The sequence below is a fragment of the Pygocentrus nattereri genome, chromosome 10 (assembly GCF_015220715.1).
Source record: "Pygocentrus nattereri isolate fPygNat1 chromosome 10, fPygNat1.pri, whole genome shotgun sequence".
In the NCBI taxonomy this organism is placed as follows: Eukaryota; Metazoa; Chordata; class Actinopteri; order Characiformes; family Serrasalmidae; genus Pygocentrus; species Pygocentrus nattereri.
The window spans coordinates 13,071,566-13,089,464 of record NC_051220.1 but is presented as its reverse complement, the minus strand read 5'-3'; the positions used below and the strand labels follow the sequence as shown (position 1 = coordinate 13,089,464).

Below are 17,899 nucleotides of genomic sequence, written 5' to 3'. Positions count from 1 at the left end.
ATGGCTAACATGACATGGCTGACCAACAACATTTTTTCCATTTGTTTTTATGAAATGCATAATTTATTGTAAATATAAGCTAAATCTGGCCAGTTGTTATTGTAATATTAAGAGGACATTTGGGGCACTAAAGTGAAGAGAGTGCAACAGCGCACACACGCACACACACACACACTACTTTCATGGCAACTCAAATCAATCAATACACTCCATTATCAGTCTTTTTCTCTTCACATCTATCCATCCATTCATCAGCATGACAGGAGAGATAGATGGGGAGGAGAAACAGATGGACAGGAGGGGATGTTTTTAAGGATGTGTTTTTACAGTGTGTTTGAGGGCAGTATTTCTACGCACACTCTCTCAGACTCCATACACTGGGTAAAACACATACACACACAGAGGTAAGGGGGAGCAAGAGGGATTGTAGGGGCAAGTAGTTGTAGGTGGAGCAGGAGGGAGTACAGGTACAGGTAGTTGTAGGGGGAGTGGGAGGGAGTGCTGGGGCAGGTAGTTGTAGGGGGAACAGAAGGGAGTGCAGGGCCAGGTAGTTATAGGGGGAGCAGGAAGGAGTGCTGGGGCAGGTAGTTGTAGGGGGAGACAGAGGGATTGCAGGGGCTGGTAGTTGTAATGGGAGAAGGAAGGAGTGCAGGGGTGCATAGTTGTCAGGAAAGCGGGAGGGAGTGCAGGGGCAAGTAATTGTAGGGGGAGCAGGATGAAGTGCAGGGGCAAGTAGATGTAGGGGGAGCAGGAGGGAGTTCAGGGGTGGGTAGTTGTTGGGGGAGCAGGAGACAGTGCAGGGGCAGATACTTGTAGGGGGAGCAGGAGGGAGTTCAGGGGTGTTTAGTTGTCAGGGGAAGGGGAAGGAGTGGGGAGAGTCAGAGGCAGAATTGGGGCAGGGTGTGAATGAGGGCGGACGGGTAGTAGATGGAGTGCTGGGGTCACTGTTAAAGGTGAAATTTGTGTTGAAAATATGATCAGATGTAATAAAATTGTATTAGATTAGATTTGGACTAAAACAGCGTTTAAGGTTCTGAATACTGAAACAGTGATTAGCAGTTAATAGTGAAGATGATCACAGCGTCTGAGTTTGACTGTTTCTGCTCTACTGAATTACAGGTGGGTTTGGGGGGTCTGTTTCATGAATTAAGACCTTAAATCCCTCCAAAGGACATGAAGGGAAACAGTTAAGGGGGGTGTTTACATTTTCAGAAATAAAGGTACTAAAGTGTCACTGCGGTTGAACCCTAAAGAGTACATCTCATTACCTTTAGTCAGGGATCATAACTGTACCATTGAAATCATATTTGCCTTGTCTTCAGGTTTTTATTTTATTGTTCAGTTTTAAAATATGAGATTACAATAAGGTACAAATACATGCTTTTCATCTAGAAAAACTTATTTGATGTTCACAACTGGACCTTAAAACCAGTGTTTTAACATTTACATTGCTTGCACCCTCATAAACAAAAAATGTACCTGTACAGTGTAGCAAACATTATGAGCTCAGTCAGGTTGTGTTAGTAGGTTGAAAACACAGTCCCTGTAGCTCTTATCTACACATGTGTTTTCCTGTTCCATCTGCTATGGTATATTGGAATATTTTCTTGTTCTTGTGCTGTACAATAATTCACTTGTCAATCATTGTTATGATTATATATATATATATATATATATATATATATATATATATATATATATATATATAATAAGCTCTCTGATCAAAGTGCTGTTTACTGTGTGCTTCTGTCTCCAATCACAACTCCAGAGGAGTCTCTGTGAGTGTTTTAAGTGACAGTTATCCTGCTCTGGCCCCGCCCACTCCAGTTTCCTCCATAGCCCCGCCCACTCGTTAGTGTTATCGCCTGTTTCCTGTTATGATCATGTTTCCTGTTTTGGTTTATTAATAATAAATCTGCGATTATATATTTACGTCCTGCTTCAATTCTTCTGTAATTTGACAAAAATGCTGAAGAATAATATTTAACTATTATTATGTTATTCATCTGTCAGAGTGTTTAACTATATTACAAGGTGTTCTGCTGTTGCAAAATGTGGCGTTATAATCTAAACACTGGTCTGATACTGTAATATCACTGTAATCTTAATTCTGGTGCTTTATATTCTCATATTTTCTCATCTGTATTGTGAAGCTCTAACATGTTCAGCTTCTGTCTGCAGCTTTTCACAGATTATTAAATTTAAACAAAAGCCACTGCAGTAAGACAAGATTATGATAATTGATTATATAATAAAACGATGTGTGTGTGTGAGTGTGTGTGTGTGTGGGTGTGTGGGTGTGTGCATGTGCGCGAGTGTACAGTTTGCTGACTTTCTAATCCATTTAAAAACTCACACTTAGCAAAAATCAGCATGTCAGCATCTCTGATTTATATTTTATCAATGACTGTTATTACTGTTTTAGTGATGATGCAGATAGAGAGAGAAATAAAGATATATATATATATAGAGGGAGATATATATAAAGGGTGAGAGAGATGAAGAGCGAGGCAGAAAAAGAGAAAAAAGAAAGAAAGATAGTAAAAGAGAGCTAACAAATAGAGAGATAAAAGAAGGGGAGAGAGAAGGATAAGAAGGGAGAGGAGAGAGAACAGGGAGATAATAGAGAGAAACAGAGAGAAGGAGGGAAAGAGAGGGAGAGAGAAATGAAGGAAAGATAACAGAGGGGAGGAGAGAGGGAAGTAGGGAGAGATAAAAAAGAGAAAAGGACAGAGAGGGAGAGAGATAAAGAGTGAAAATAGCAAGAAAGAAATAGAGAGACAGGGAGAGATAAAAATAGAGATAAAAAGAAAGATTATAAAGATGAAGAGAGATAAAAAGAGTGGGAGAGAGATAATAGAGACAAAGAGACTAGAGAGAGAGAGAGAGAGAGAGAGAGAGAGATAATAGAGAGACACAGAGAGACATAATTAGATAGATAATAAAAGAAAGAGAGAGTGAAAGAGAGAGAGAGAGAGTAAAGACAGTGATGTATAGACTGACGTCCGGAGTGTGTTTGAGCCTCAATGTGAACCAGGTCTGTGTCCTTATCCAGCCCACTCAGAGCCCTGAACACAGAAAGAGAGAGAGAGCAGCAATCAGCCGAGTGAGCAAGAGGGGGTGAGAGGGAGCGGATGGATGAGTGCAGTAATGGTGCTGGAGTGATGGAGTGATGTGGTGATGGAGAGAGAGAGAGAGAGAGAGAGAGGAAGAGAAGAGAAGAGAGAGAGAGAGAGAGAGAGAGAGAGAGAGAGAGAGAGAGGGGATGGATGGAATAATTCCACATTGTAGTACACACACACACACACACACACACACACACATACACACACGTACACACACACCACGCACACACACACACACTCTATCTGCTCTGTTTCAGTCTGAACTGCAATTAATCACAATTTAACTCTCAGTTCAGTCCTGATATTGACCACCGTCTAACTGTGAGTGGACACTGAGATGTTTACACCCGATGTTTCCATGTGACTGAATTTGTTGACTGAAGTTGAAGCTCCACCCACATTTACTTCCTCAGTCTCTCTCTCTGGCACGGTTAAAGATGTACCGAACTGGAGCTCAACGAGCTCAACACACTCATGATTCCCGCCGTAAACTCAAATCAGGTGCTCACGGCCAAGCCAAGCAGCAGGGAAGACTCTGTTTAGTGGAAGTGAAGTGGGCAGAGGTATCCCCTTGGGCAGAACAGCAGGGGAGGAGTCTCCGGGATGGTGGACTTTTGGTTGTTGAGTGCAGCTTGGAGAAACAGATGCATATCATCTGGCTAAAATGTGTCTCAGGCTGAAACTCAAACTGAAGTGGTCTGAGTGATAAGATTTATCTGTGTTTTGTGTGCGTTTACACCTGCAACTTTATGTGGATAATCTCAGTTCAGATACACTTCTGATACTCCATATGTGAGAAACAGCAGGTGTAAACAGGGTCGTATTTTGTTATTCAGATGTGCTGGTTGGCACACTAATGTTAGTGCTGGTTGGCACACTAATGTTAGGCTGGTTGGCACACTGATGTTAGGGCTGGTTGGCACACTGATGCTAGAGCTAGTTGGCACAATGATTTTTTAAATGATTGGCACACTGACATTAGGGCAGGATGAGACACTAATGTTAGGGTTGGTTGGCACACTGGCTTTGGAGCTGGCTGGCACACTGATTTTTGGGCTGGTTGGTACACTGGTTTTAGGGCTGATTGGTACACTGACGTGAGGGTTGATTGACACGCTGATTCTGAGGCAAGTTAGGCCAAGTTGTTAGTTTTAGTTGACACACTGATTTTTGAAGTTGGTTGCAAAAGCCCACTACAGACTCTGCTGAGCATCCAATGAAGTCTCAGTCTCTGCTGCCTTCAACATCAAGCACAAGTAACAGTGTCTATATTTTCCAAACAATGAGTGTAAATATTAAAATCATGTATACAGTCAATAAGCATATGTATCATGCTTAGAGGGAAGAAAGCAAAAAAAGGTCAGAAGGGCAAGCAACCTACCCCATCCTCGTCAACCCTCTGGACAGCCTTTATTCAGTCTGGAGCAGCCAGCTGGCTGGCTTGCGAAATGAGCAGCACTTAGATGGGGCAACGTTACGGGTCCCTACACCCATGGAGGACAAGCGGCACCTGGTGCTGCCGGAATGCACCTGGTGCACATGGTATTTGGGAGGGAAACACCTTGTTGGGAACTGCACAAAAGGGAAGTAGGAGCTTTGCTGCTGTTGTCTGCTCCATGAGGATTCAATGACAGTGTGGAGTGAGTCTCATGAACTCATAGCGCTTCTCCTGCAGGAAGAATATGGGCACAGCACAATGGAAGCCCCTGCCCAAGTCCACCTGGTGCCTCCCTCTCCCTCCTGCCCAAGTTTAGCTTCTCCCCTTCTCTCACCCCACTGCTTTCTACTGGATGAGTCGGGTTGGTCAGAGTCCCATCCTTTCCCGTCATGTCCCTGGCCCGCAACTGTTCTCAAGCCCCATCATTTCTCTCTTGCCCACGACCCAGGTTTGCAGGTATGGGGAGGTGGACAGCTCAGCCTGGTGTCCTGGAGAACATTTCAATGCCGACAGCATCGCCTCAGCATTAGCAGTGCCACTTGGTGTCCCAGAGGACACTCCAGCATCGACATTGCCACCTGGTGCTCTGGAGAGCACCCTAGAGAAGACCCCACCGACAAAGCCACCTGGTGCGCCGAAAAGCACCCTAGTACCACCCCAGTATCAGCAGAGCTACCATGTCCCCATAAGGTGTCCTGGAACAGCTGCTACTGACAGCACCACCAGGTGTGCTGGAGGGCAGCAGGGAATCTTCTTCCACTGCTACAGTGCCACCTGATGTGAATGTAATAGGCAGAGCTGTCACAGCACTGTCTGTTATTTGTGGGCTTGGGCAGCCACCATGGTTCTGAGGAGCAGTGTCCCTCCCTTCCTTCTTTGATTCATCATGCCGTTAGCTGATAGCCATTAGCATCAGCATAAACTCTGTACATCTGGCTTAAAGCTGCTGTTTCATGTTGTTGTGGGCAGTATTGGCTGTAAGGTATGCTTTTGGTGCTACTTTACACCTACTATGTTCTGATTTTAATCATATAATTGAGATTAACGTCATTTACGTGTACATGTTGGCGTGCCTGATAATGGGTTGGTTTGGGAATCTGCGTCGCCGGGTATTTCCTTCATTTGCTTTTTTGGGTGTATGCAGTCCATGTTTAATCTTTAAAATGAGGCCTAAAAGTTGTGATTTTTAGCTTTATGCATGGAATTTGGGCACCTACTACCCCAGGCAGCAAGAGCATTGTAGTTAGAGCAAGTTCTCCATTCAGGTATATCTGCTGATTAGTGGTGTGGCTAAAGTTTTCCTCATTCCACGTTCTCATGCAGGATTTGGTTTTAATGGTGATTCAAAAGTGTTTTTTTTAAATAGGTTCTTCCCTGGACTGTCGCCATTGTGCCGGCCTAGGCGCCATCAAGTGAGAGCCTTCTATAAAGCCACTGCTGTTTTGTCTATACAGATATTTTGTTCAAGTCTTTTTTTTTTTTTTTTTAAATATTTTTGTTTATGTTTTGCTTTATTGGTTAATTGTAATTAAGTCTTTGGTATTGTGCCCCATTTTGTCTTTTTCTTTTGTGCTTTAGGTGGCGTAGTCGAGCTACTGGGCTTATTTAATGCTAAAATGAGGGTCACATTTGTGGTGTAGTTGGCAGGATACAGGGAACGAGACATGTTTTGTTGTTCAGTTGTTTTCTTTTTTTTTTATATTAGAGGCAAAACAGCAGTTGGCATATTGGTCCCAAGGATTTTGGTTGGGTACTCACAGGGAAGTGTTTTAAGCTCATCCAGTGACTTGTGTTTTTCTCCTTTTGTCCTTACCATGGCCAATGAGCTTGAGGAATTGAGAGATCTGGTGCAACAGCTCCAGGCAGACTGTGAATGCCTCAGCTTCAGCTCCGTCTCAGTCTCAGTAGTGGTTTTGAATCTCAGATGACTGTGAATAACCCTGTTCCTGTGGAAAGGTTGATGTATATTCCTCATGAGCATAAATGCCTGGTGTTTACAGGCAGGGCTGGTATTAGTATAGAGGAGTGGAGGGAGGAAGTACAGGTTAGCATTTGTGCATGGCATTTAGGGCTCCTTGACAAGGCTCAACATTCTGTAGTTAGTTCTAAATCCTCTGAGATGACCGAATTAAAAACTATGCTGCTTAAACATCAAGAACAGATTAATCAGTTAACACAGGGCATTGTCTGATTATATGCTTCCTCTCACTCTATTGGTCCTAGTCGGTCTAATGTAATTTGTAGGCAAAGTCAAAAACCAGGATATGATGCTAGGGACTGTGATAATGAGCAGGTCTCAGTGTACCCAGTAGAAGCTTCCCATCAGAACTGTGTTGCCTCTAACTCTCAGGCTGCAGAAAACTAGCTCCCTCCAGTATGCAGAGCCAAACATTGGGAGGGGACAGTATTGGCTCTACCCTCCTGAGTTCTAGGCATCAGTCTACTATCCTGTCCCTGGTTGGGCAGTGCCTGAGAGTAGCAAACTGGTTGGGGGGAGTGGTGGTTAATTCTTTGCTTTATACCAGGTCCATGGTGTCAACTATAGTTGAAAGTGTTTTTTGTCAACACATTCAGGGTGAATTGCATTCTTGATGGTGGTTGTGCAGCTGATGGGTTAGAAATACCTTATGTGGGCTATGTCGAGCTAACTGTAGAGGTACTTGGAAAGTGCAATCCTGACCGTGGTTGGCTGGTAGTTAAAGATCCTCCAGGTCCTGGCACATCATCAGTAGTTCCTGGTGTGTTGGGTATGAATGTTATTTGTGAGTTTTACCAGGAACTCTTGGGCCAGCATGGTCCTGCATTGTGTGATCTTCCTCCAATAGTATATACGTCACCACCTTGGCAACAAGCCCTGCACTACTGTCATCAGGCTTCTGATAGGCCTTCTACATTAGCAACAGGGGTAGCTAAAGTTAGAGGATGGAGGCCTATTTATATACCAGCAGGTACTTTCAATAGGATTGCAGCTACAGGCCCTAGTTGGTTCAGTGAGTGCACTACTGGGGTTTTAATCAAACCTTCTGGTAGTTTGAGTGTCTTACCTGATGGCCTGTTAGTTGTTGTCTCAATGGTCAAGGTAGTCCGAGGGACAGTATATGTGCCGGTGGTAAATGTGAGTTGCACAAGTGTTGCCTTGTCTCCACATTGTCCTTTAGGGCTGTTAACCAGCATGCAAGTGATGAGTCTACTTGCTGGAGTTACAGAAGAGGTGAGCAAACCTGCTGCAGTGGCAGCTCAAGTTCAGGTTCACACAGTTCAATTTAATCCTGTTTTGGAGCAGATTGAGTCTTTAGATCTGTCTGTTCTTTCTCAATCAGACAAGGGGAAGGTCTCTTCTCTGCAAGCACTGTGCAGTGTTTTCTTCATTTGAAGGGGATATTGGTTGCACTGGTTTAATCTCTCATGATATTCCCCTGTAAGATGATGTACCAGTAAGACAGAGGTATAGACGTATTCCTCCATCTGATTATGACTTAGTTAAGGCTCATATTCGACAGCTGCTTGATAACCAGATTATCCAGTAGAGTTGTAGTCCTTATGCCTCTCCCATTGTCCTGTTCAAGAAGAAAGATGGTAGGTGTGTTGATTAACGTCAGCTTAACAGCAAAACTAGGAAGGAGTTTCCACTGCCCAGAATTGAGGAGACCTTAGATGCCTTATCTGGGGCTCAGTGGTTTTCAACTATGGACTTGGCTAGTGGGTACAATCAGATCCCAGTTACTGAGAGTGACTGTCCAAAAACTGCTTTTTGCACTCCCTTTGGGTTGTTCAAATTTAACCGGATTCCCTTTGGGTTATGTAATGCTCCTAGTACCTTCCAGAGACTCATGGAAAGGATGTTTGGTGACCAAAATTGTCAGTCATTGTTGCTGTACCTTGATGATATCATTGTTTTCTTCTGATATAGATCCGCTCTTCAGCTGATTAGAGCTTGTGTTAAATCGGCTAGGACAAGCAGGTTTGGAAGCCAAATTGGAGAAATGTTGTTTCTTCCGACAGCAAGTACAGTATGTGGGTCAACTGCTGTCTGATAATGGGGTGTCTACAGATCCTGATAAGGTATCTGTTGTGGCTAGTCCAGCCTCAGTTTCAGAGCAACGTTCCTTCCTTGGCTTCACCAGTTATTTTTGGCATTTTATTCAAGGGTTTTCAAAAATGGCTGGCCCATTGCATTGCCTAGTAGTTGAGGTAGGTGGAACAAAGAATCAGAAAGGCCTTGCACCTCACATGTCAGACTTCTGGTCAGAACAATGTGAAACTAATTTTCAGACATTGAAATTTGAGCTTGTGAATGCACCTACTCTTGCCTTTGCTAACTTTTCTCTTTCATTTATTTTGGAGGTTGATGCCAGTCACTAGGGCTTGGGAGCTGTGCTCTCTCAGGAGCAGGATGGTCAAGTGCATCCCATTGCTTATGTGAGTCACAGTCTCAACCCTAATGAGAAGTTGTACAGCTCAATGAAGCTAGATTTCTTGGGCCTGAAGTGAGCCATGACAGATAAAGTACCTTTGGGGACAGGAGTGCATTGTCTGGACAGATAACAACCCCTTGAGCCATTTGAACACAGCCAAGTTGGGTGCTACAGAGCAGCGCTGGGTTGCCCAGTTGTCAGCATTTCATTATACTATCCGTTATTAGCCAGACCGTGTAAATAAAAATGCTGACTCCTTATCTCGGCAGAGAATGTCCATTTCAGAAGAGCTACAGGTGCCAGCTGTGAGAGGTTTGACTTTGCCTCTGGCTCTCCGGCAGCAGACTAGGGAAGAAACTCCATTACTACCAGTGGTTCAGCTTTCCCTCTCATACCTCTGCAGAGTTAAAGTGTTTGCAGGAAGCTGACCCAAGTATTCATCCCCTTATTCCTTTCTGGAAGCAGTGCAGACCACCCAGTCAAAGTGTGAGGGAAGATTTGCCAGCTCAGACCCAAGGTTTCCTGCAACAGTGGGATAGAATTGTCATGCACCAGGGGCTGTTATATCGTAAAATTCTGAAGCCAGATGGTGGAGAAGTGGTCTTGCAACTTTTGCTCCCAGAAGGTCTGCAGGAGGAAGTGCTGCAACAACTGCATGACCATCATGGTCATCTAGGTATAGAACGTACCACAGCATTAGTAAAGGAGAGATGTCTTTGGCCTGCTAATGACATTAGGCAGTGGTTCCAGCAATGTTAGAGATGTATCCTTGCTAAGCCATGGTGGCATGCCCTAATGGGACACCTCATGCCTTCAAGACCAAATGAGCTAGTGGCCATTGATTTTTCTTTTTTGGAGCCTGCTAGGGATAGTACAGAACAGGTTCTAGTTATAACTGATTTTTTCTCAAAATTTACCCAGGTAATCCCTACTCGAGATCAAAAAGCCCCTACAGTAGCCAGTGTGCTAGTTAAGCACTGCTATTATCGCTATGGTGTTCCTGCACGACTACATTCAGATTGTGGTCCAGTTTTGAGAGTTCCCTCCCTTCCCGTACCATCCACAAGGTAATGGCCAGTGCAAGCGATTTAATCGTACCATGCATAATCTGTTGCACACATTATCCTAGGAACAGAAAAGCCATTGGCCAGATTATCTACCTCAGCTAGATTTTAAGTATAATTCATTATCCATCAGTCTACAAGGAAATTGTCTCATTTTCTTATGTTTGGGCAAGAACCTCAACTTCCAGTGGATTTCCTGTTGGATAGGGTTCAGGAAACTGAGGGTAGAGCAGTTTGTGACTGGATTCAGGAACTTCAGAGGTGTCTTCAGGTTGCTTTTAAAGGGGCAAGGGAGAGAATGCAAAAAGGAGCATCATGATTGGGGTGCTTTAATTGACCAGTTGCAGGTAGGCCAGTTGGTTTATCTTCAGAATCATTCAGTTTGTGGACCCAAAAAGATCCAGGATGCCTGGAGTGCTGTTGTTTATAAGGTGGTGAGAGAGCCTGAACCTGGGGGCGTGGCCCCGTTGCAGGATGTTGGGCATGTTGTACCAGGTACACCAGGTAATGTTGAAGCCAGTTCCTCAAATCTTCCTTTAGCTTCCCCTCCAGCAGACAATCCAAGTTTAGGGGCATGATAGAACAAGAGGAGGAAGAGTCGGGTCAGTGACTTGTTGTAGGTGCTCCTCAAGCTAGGGCTAAGGGCTCTTTACCTACCTATTCTGTTCCATCAGTAGTGAATCCAGTGGAAATAAGATTGTCCTCAAGTACTGAAACTAGTGTTTTAGCGGCCCCTACTGTATCAGGAGCTGACGTGGGTGGCCTCAGTTTAGATAATATGCAATGAACAACTTGAGTAACAGCCGGCCAACATAGGAATCATTATCATCTACCAATGTCCATGGCCAGTGTAGTTATTAATTCTGCATCTCCTCAGGTATCTGGCTCAAGCAATATGACTGAAGCATATTTTAGACCTTGGTGTTAGCGTCTATGAGCATTAAATTTTGGCAGTATGTTGTCGACAGGACGCCGACACAAAACGTGGGGGTAGAACATAACAGGTAGAGCTGTCACAGTGCTGTCCATTATTTGTGGGCTTGGGCAGCCACTGTAGTTCTGAGGAGCAGCCCTCTTCTCTGTCATGCTGGTTGTTTGCCAATTAGCTTGGGAGTATATATATATGCACTGTAGCACACTCTGTGGAGAAGTTTGCCTGTCTTGTTTGCTGGGCGGTAGGACTTCTGCTGAATCATCTATGTCTGGAGGGGTTCTGTCTGAAAATGGGTGTCCCTCCCTTCCTTCTTTGATTTATCATGCCGTTAGCTGATAGCCATTAGCATCAGCATAAACTCTGTACATCTGGCTTAAAGCTGCTGTTTCATGTTGTTGTGGGCAGTATTGGCTGTAAGGTATGCTTTTGGTGCTACTTTACACCTACTATGTTCTGATTTTAATCATATAATTGAGATTAATGGCAGACCAGTCTTATTTAGGTGTACATGTTGGTGTGCCTGATAACGGGTGTGTTTGGGAACGTCACCAGGTATTTCCTTCATTTGCTTTTTTGGGTGTATGCAGTCCATGTTTAATATTTAAAATGAGGCCTAAAGACTGTAATTTTTAACTTTAGACATGGAATTTGGGCACCTACTACCCCAGGCAGCAAGAGCATTGTAGTTAGAGCAAGTTCTCCCTTGTTACTGGTACAACCAGCTTTCAGGTACATCTCATGCAGGATGTGGTTTTAATGTTTATTCAAAAGTGAGTTTTTTTTAAATAGTTTTTAAATTTAAAAAAATGTTTTGCTTTATTGGTTTATTGTTATTCAAGTCCATCGCGTATTGCTATTTTTGGTATTATGCCCCATTTTGTCTATTGTTTTGTGCTCTCATGAAAGCTGGTTAGTGTTTTCATTGAATTAACCCCTTCCCAGGGGGTTGTTATTTTATTGTTTGACCTTTGTTTCTTATTTTATAGAATTTGTCTTGTTTCTTTATTTGGTATATTGGCCGTAGATATTCACTGGGTTAATTGCAGGTTTTGAATGGTATATAACTGGCTTGGCATTAATCATTAATCATTTCTTTTTCTGTTATCCCAGAGTAACTTGGTGGCAGTCGCTGGCTGGAGGTTAGTGAACCAGCCCTGTGTGCAGAAGGTTGCCAGTTTGATCCCCTTGGCTGACAGTCCATGACTGAAGTACCCCTGAGCAAGGCACCTAAGCCCAAATTGCTCCCTGGGTGCGGCATGGATTGGGCTGCCCACTGCTCCGGGCAAGTATGCTTACTGCCCCCTAGTGTGTGTGTTCACTAGCATGCATGTATGTGGGTGTTTCACTGCACGGATGGGTTAAATGCAGAGGTCTAATTTTACAGTGTGCAAACACAGTGACAAATGGCTGTAAATTCTAAATTCTAATAAATTCTTGGTCCAGTGGTGTCCCTTTGGCTGACTGGTCACTCTCTTGGAGGTTTCTACTTTCCCCTTTCTTTTGCACTTGGCTTGCTGTGTGTGAAGTCAGTACCATTGAGGTTTGGTCATTTGTGTGTATGTGTGGTTGTGGTTGGTGTAATTTCCAGTGTGTGGGACCCAGTGCAAGAGTTCCGGGAACCAGCTGTGGTAGACAGATGATCATACCATATTAAGAAATCTGCACACCCAGTAACCTTGATTGTGTTCGTTTCTTTACCCCTTAAGTGTTGGAGCGGGCAATCCCCCATATTGTTTCTGTTTTTTTTAAGTAGATTTTTTAAAATCAATTTATTAATAAACTTGTGTATTTTATGGCTTTCATTGTATTGCCATCTGAATTTTAAATGCTGTAACCTGAACTGCAAATCACGTCTCTGTGCAGTTCTGAACAGATCTGTGTGCTTCTGGGTTGTATAGAGCATATTTCCTGGGGTGAAATTCCTTAGGTGGCGTAGTCGAGCTACTAAGTTTATTTAATGCTTAAATGAGGGTCACATAAGCGTAAGTGACTGTCCAGTGTGGTCTGCTGAAAGAGCCGAAGGCTTCGCTTTAAGAGGTTTAAAAACTGCATTTGAGTGACAGCTACAGTCACGGATTACAGACTAGGATAAAAATGTAATGACATTAAAAATATAATTCTTGCCCTTAATAATTCATTATTAACATTGACAACACAAATCTGAGAGCAGCACATTATATTCTAAGAGCATACCTGCTAACATCTACACACACACACACACACACACACACACACACATACACAAAGCAGCAGAAAAGTGTGATGAGATGAGGAGGTGTGTGTGTTGGCATGAGATATAGATATAAAAAGAGAATGTTGTTTAATACCAGATTCATTCTTGGTGTTAGATTTTTTCTGGCTGTGTGTTTTTGTGTGTGTGTGTGTGTGTGTGTGTATGTGTGAAGATGTGTTTTCAAAGATCAAAGATTAATTTTCAGTGTGAGATTGCTATGTAGGTGTGTGATATTAGATTGATGTTGGTGGGGTGTGTGTGTGTGTGTGTGTGTGTGTGTGTGTGTGTGTGTGTGTGTGTGTGTGTGTGTGTGTGTGTGCGTGTGTGCGTGTGTGTGTGTTACCAGTAGAATCGACCCGGTGTAACTCTCTCATGCACAAGAATCCACTTTCTCCCAAAGTCAATGGAGCTGTACAGCTGCAGGACCACAACACATAGGAGTGGACAAAAAAGACAGAAGCACCACCTGAAACGTACTGGTCACTTTAAGAGCTCTGATACAGCTGTACAGTGTCAGTGATCAGTATACAGTTACAGACTGCATTGTATCAGTGTACAGTTACAGACTGCAGTGTATCAGTGCAAGACTGCAGTGCATAAGTGTACACTTAGAGACTGCACTGTATCAGTGCAGTTATAGACTGCAGTGTGTCCGTATACAGCTACAAACTGCAGTGCAAAAATATATAGTTACAGACTGCAGTGCATAGGAGCACAGTTAGAGACTGCAATGTATCAGTGCACAGTTAGAGAATGCAGTGAATTTGTGCAAAGATACAGACTGCAGTGTATCAGAGCACAGTTAGAGACTGCAGTGTATCAGTACATGGTAACAGACTGCAGTGCTAGTGTACAGTTACAGACTGCGGCGTATCAATGTACTGTTTATTGGTACATTGACCTTGTTGTTGTTGGCACCATGACTTGGGGCTGATTGGCACAAAGGATTGGTCAATTTAATTATTTTAATTTATTTAGAGTTTTTTTTTGGTTCCCAGATTTTGGGGATAGTTGGCACCCTGGTTATAGAATTGTTCACGCAAAAATAGAATTCTTGCTAGTGAATCTAAAAACTTAAAATAATAGAACTACAAAAGTAAATAAGTAAATAATACTAATAACCTACTTTCAAAATGAATAAGGCATTAATAACAGTTCGTTATATGTGTGTGTGTGTGTGTGTGTGTGTGTGTGTGTGTGTGTGTGTACCTTCTGGTCATCACTATAGGCCAGTATCCAGTTCTCCTGCGTTGGGTGAAATAACAGGCTCATGATGTAAAAGTTAATACTGAACTTCTGAAAAGTGGCTCCCTCATCAGAACTGATCAATAAACTGCTCTCAACATCTGGATCAGACAGAATCAGCACCTGAGAAAGTGAGAGAGAGAGAGAGATAGAGAGACAGAGAAAGAAAGCGAGAGAGAGAAAGAAAGAGAGACAGAGAGGGAGACAGAGAGGAGTGGGGCAGGGAGATTAATACAACTCCAATTCCAGTGAAGTTGGGACGTTGTGTAAAACATAAATTAAAACAGAATACGATGATTTGCAAATCCTTTTCAACCTATATTCAATTGAATATACTACAAAGACAAGATATTTAATGTTCAAATGGATAAACTTTATTGTTTTTTGCAAATATTCACTCATTTTGAATTTGATGCCTGCAACACGTTCCAAAGAAGCTGGGACAGGGGCATGTTTACCACTGTGTTACATCACCTTGCCTTTTAACAACACTCAATAAGCATTTGGTTAGTGTAGTACCTGCACTCTTTTACTACGAAGCCACACTGTTGTAACATGTGCAGAATGTGGCTTGGCATTGTCTTGCTGAAATAAGCAGGGACATCTCTGAAAAAGATGTTGCTTGGATGGCAGCATATGTTGCTCCAGAACCTGTATGTAACTTTCAGCATTAATGGTGCCTTCACAGATGTGCAAGTTACCCATGGGCACTAACACACCCCCATACCATCAGAGATGCTGGCTTTTGAACTTTGCGCTGATAACAATCCAGACAGTCCTTTTCCTCTTTGGCCCGGAGGACATGATGTCCATGATTTCCAAAAACAATTTGAAATGTGGACTCGTCAGACCACAGGACACATTTCCACTTTGCGTCAGTCCGTCTCAGATGAGCTCGGGCACAGAGAAGCTGGCGGTGTTTCTGGGTGTTGTTGATATATGGCTTTCGCTTTGCATGGCAGATTTTTAACTTGCACTTGTAGATGGAGCGATGAACTGTGTTCACTGACAGTGGTTTTCTGAAGTGTTCCTGAGCCCATGTGGTAATATCCGTTACAGAATGGTGTCGGTTTTAATGCAGTGCCACCTGAGGGATCGAAGGTTATGGGCATTCAATGTTGGTTTTCTGCCTTGCCGCTTACTTGCAGAGATTTCTCCAGATTCTCTGAATCTTTTGATGATATTATGGGCTGCAGATAATGAAATCCCTAAATTCCTTGCAATTGCACATTGAGAAACATTGTTCTTAAACTGTTGGACTATTTGCTCATGCAGTTGTTCACAAAGTGGTGAACCTTGCCCCATCCTTGCTTGTGAATGGCTGAGACTTTCAGGGATGCTCCCTTTATCCCCAATTATGACACTCACCTGTTTCCAATTAACCTGTTCACCTGTGGAATGTTCCAAACAGGTGTTTTTTGAGCATTCCTCAACTTTCCCAGTCTTTTGCTGCCCATGTCCCAACTTCTTTGGAACGTATTGCAGACATCAAATTCAAAATGAGTGAATATTTGCAAAAAATAATAAAGTTTATCCGTTTGAACATTAAATATCTTATCTTTGTAGTGTATTCAATTGAATATAGGTTAAAAGGGATTTTCATATTATTGTATTTTGTTTTTATTGATGTTTTACACAACGTCCCAACTTCATTGGAGTTGGGGTTGTAACAGTCTTCAGTAAACTGTCTTCATTTTTCAATGTTTAAGATCAGGTCACACCCACCTTCCTCTTATTGGTTGGACACAAGTACATGTAGCTGAGCATGGTTCTAGTAATGACTCGGTCGTTAATCTTCATGTACGTCGCCCCATAATCCACCGACCTGCAAACACCAACACACTGAATCAGGTTCAGGTGACTATCAGAGCAGAAACTCAGAGCGGCAGATAATAATGCTTTATTTTAATGTAGGTTATTGTAGTTTAGTGTACATTGATTGTAGTTTAGATTAGATTGGCTGTACTTTAGTGTAGATTACTGTAGTTTAGTGTAGATTATTATATTTTAGTGTACACTGTAGTTTAGTTTAGATTGGTTGAAGTTTGGTGTAGATTACTGTAGTTTAGTGTAGAGTAGTTGTAGTTTAGTGCTAATTGACTGTAGTTTCGTTTATATATCTGAAACTAATCAAGTAATGTGTGATTATGCTAATTATATTAATCACGTGAGATGAGAAACAAAAATAGATCTAATGCTCTGATTTAGATAAATCTACAGCAAAAATCAGAATACCACGTGTGAAATCAGAAAAACAAACAAACAAAAAAAGGAAAAATATGTACTCACATAAAATAAAGAAACAATCAGTGAAGTAGATTTGGGTTGCTGAGATAGAGTTGGGTTCAGTGAGGTTGAGTTCTGATTAGTATTAAAGGTTGAGTTTACTAGGGAAGACTTGGGGTCAGTAAGGTAGAGCTGGGGTCAGTAAGAAAAGGTTGGGATCAGGAACATAGATTAGGTCGGTGAGGTAGAGTTGTGGTCAGTGAGGTAGAGTTAGGGGTCAGCGAGGTAGAGTTAGGGGTCAGCGAGGTAGAGTTCTATCAGAATTAAGGGTTGAGGTCATAGAGTGCTGCCAGTGACATAAATTGGGGTCATTGAAGAATAGCTGATTCAGTGAGATAAAATTGTGGTCAGTGAGATAGGGTTTGGTCAGTAAGGTAGGGTTGGGGTTAGCATAGATAGTTGATAATGGGGTCAGTACTGACAAATTCAAGAAACAAATTGAAATGACATAATAAATTACATAAAGCTGTGTTTAAAATAATATTTTATTAAGAATATTTGAGAATCTGTTTATTTTTCTGAAAGTAGAAATAACCTAATGGCCAAAGCCTGGTGTAGTCTGCTAGGCTCTCATCAATCCACTGCACGGTGAACAATTTAACAGCTTACTTAAAAAAGAAATAATTATGTATTTAGTAAGATGATGTTTAAGGATTTTTATTTTAATCGCATTTGCAAATTTTTAAACTATTCAGTGTCTAAATATCTCTTGTCCTTTGTGTTCTTTGCTCTCTGCTGTGGACCAGAGATGGATGAGCTCTGTTCCTCTCTCCAGGTAGGGAGAGAGGGTAGGGAGTTTTTTTTTTTTTTTCACAGGGTCTTAGACCCAGATTTTCCACAAACTTGCTTTGTGACAGTGGCTGATGTAAGAAGTTTTATATAAATTATTTATTTATTTATAAATTCATATTTATTTTATAAATAAATAAAGTTTGAACTTTATAAAAGCTTTAGTGAATGTGGTCCCTGGTGTTGAGGTGTGTTTTCAGGTGAATGGACTGCACTGCAGATAAAACCAACTAAAAACACAGAACACACACACACACACACACACACACACACACACACACATGCATACACACACACACACGTATCAGACTGAGACTGAAGTAAATCAGACTCGCACTATCTCTCTTCAATTACACAAAAACATAATTAC

General features: G+C 42.3%; 1 protein-coding gene across 2 annotated transcripts in view; it reads right to left on the bottom strand.

Annotated features, from left to right (window-relative positions):
* Window positions 1–17,899, bottom strand: part of sorcs3b (sortilin related VPS10 domain containing receptor 3b) — a 137,407-nt gene that overhangs the window by 56,809 nt on the left and 62,699 nt on the right. For both annotated transcript variants that reach the window (XM_017708828.2, XM_017708829.2), the window contains exons 3-6: window positions 16,180–16,279; window positions 14,419–14,577; window positions 13,553–13,626; window positions 3,004–3,068 (exon numbers count right to left, since the gene is read on the bottom strand). In XM_017708828.2, the coding sequence (XP_017564317.1) occupies window positions 3,004–3,068; window positions 13,553–13,626; window positions 14,419–14,577; window positions 16,180–16,279 (398 nt within the window). The remainder of the gene's footprint in view (window positions 1–3,003; window positions 3,069–13,552; window positions 13,627–14,418; window positions 14,578–16,179; window positions 16,280–17,899) is intronic.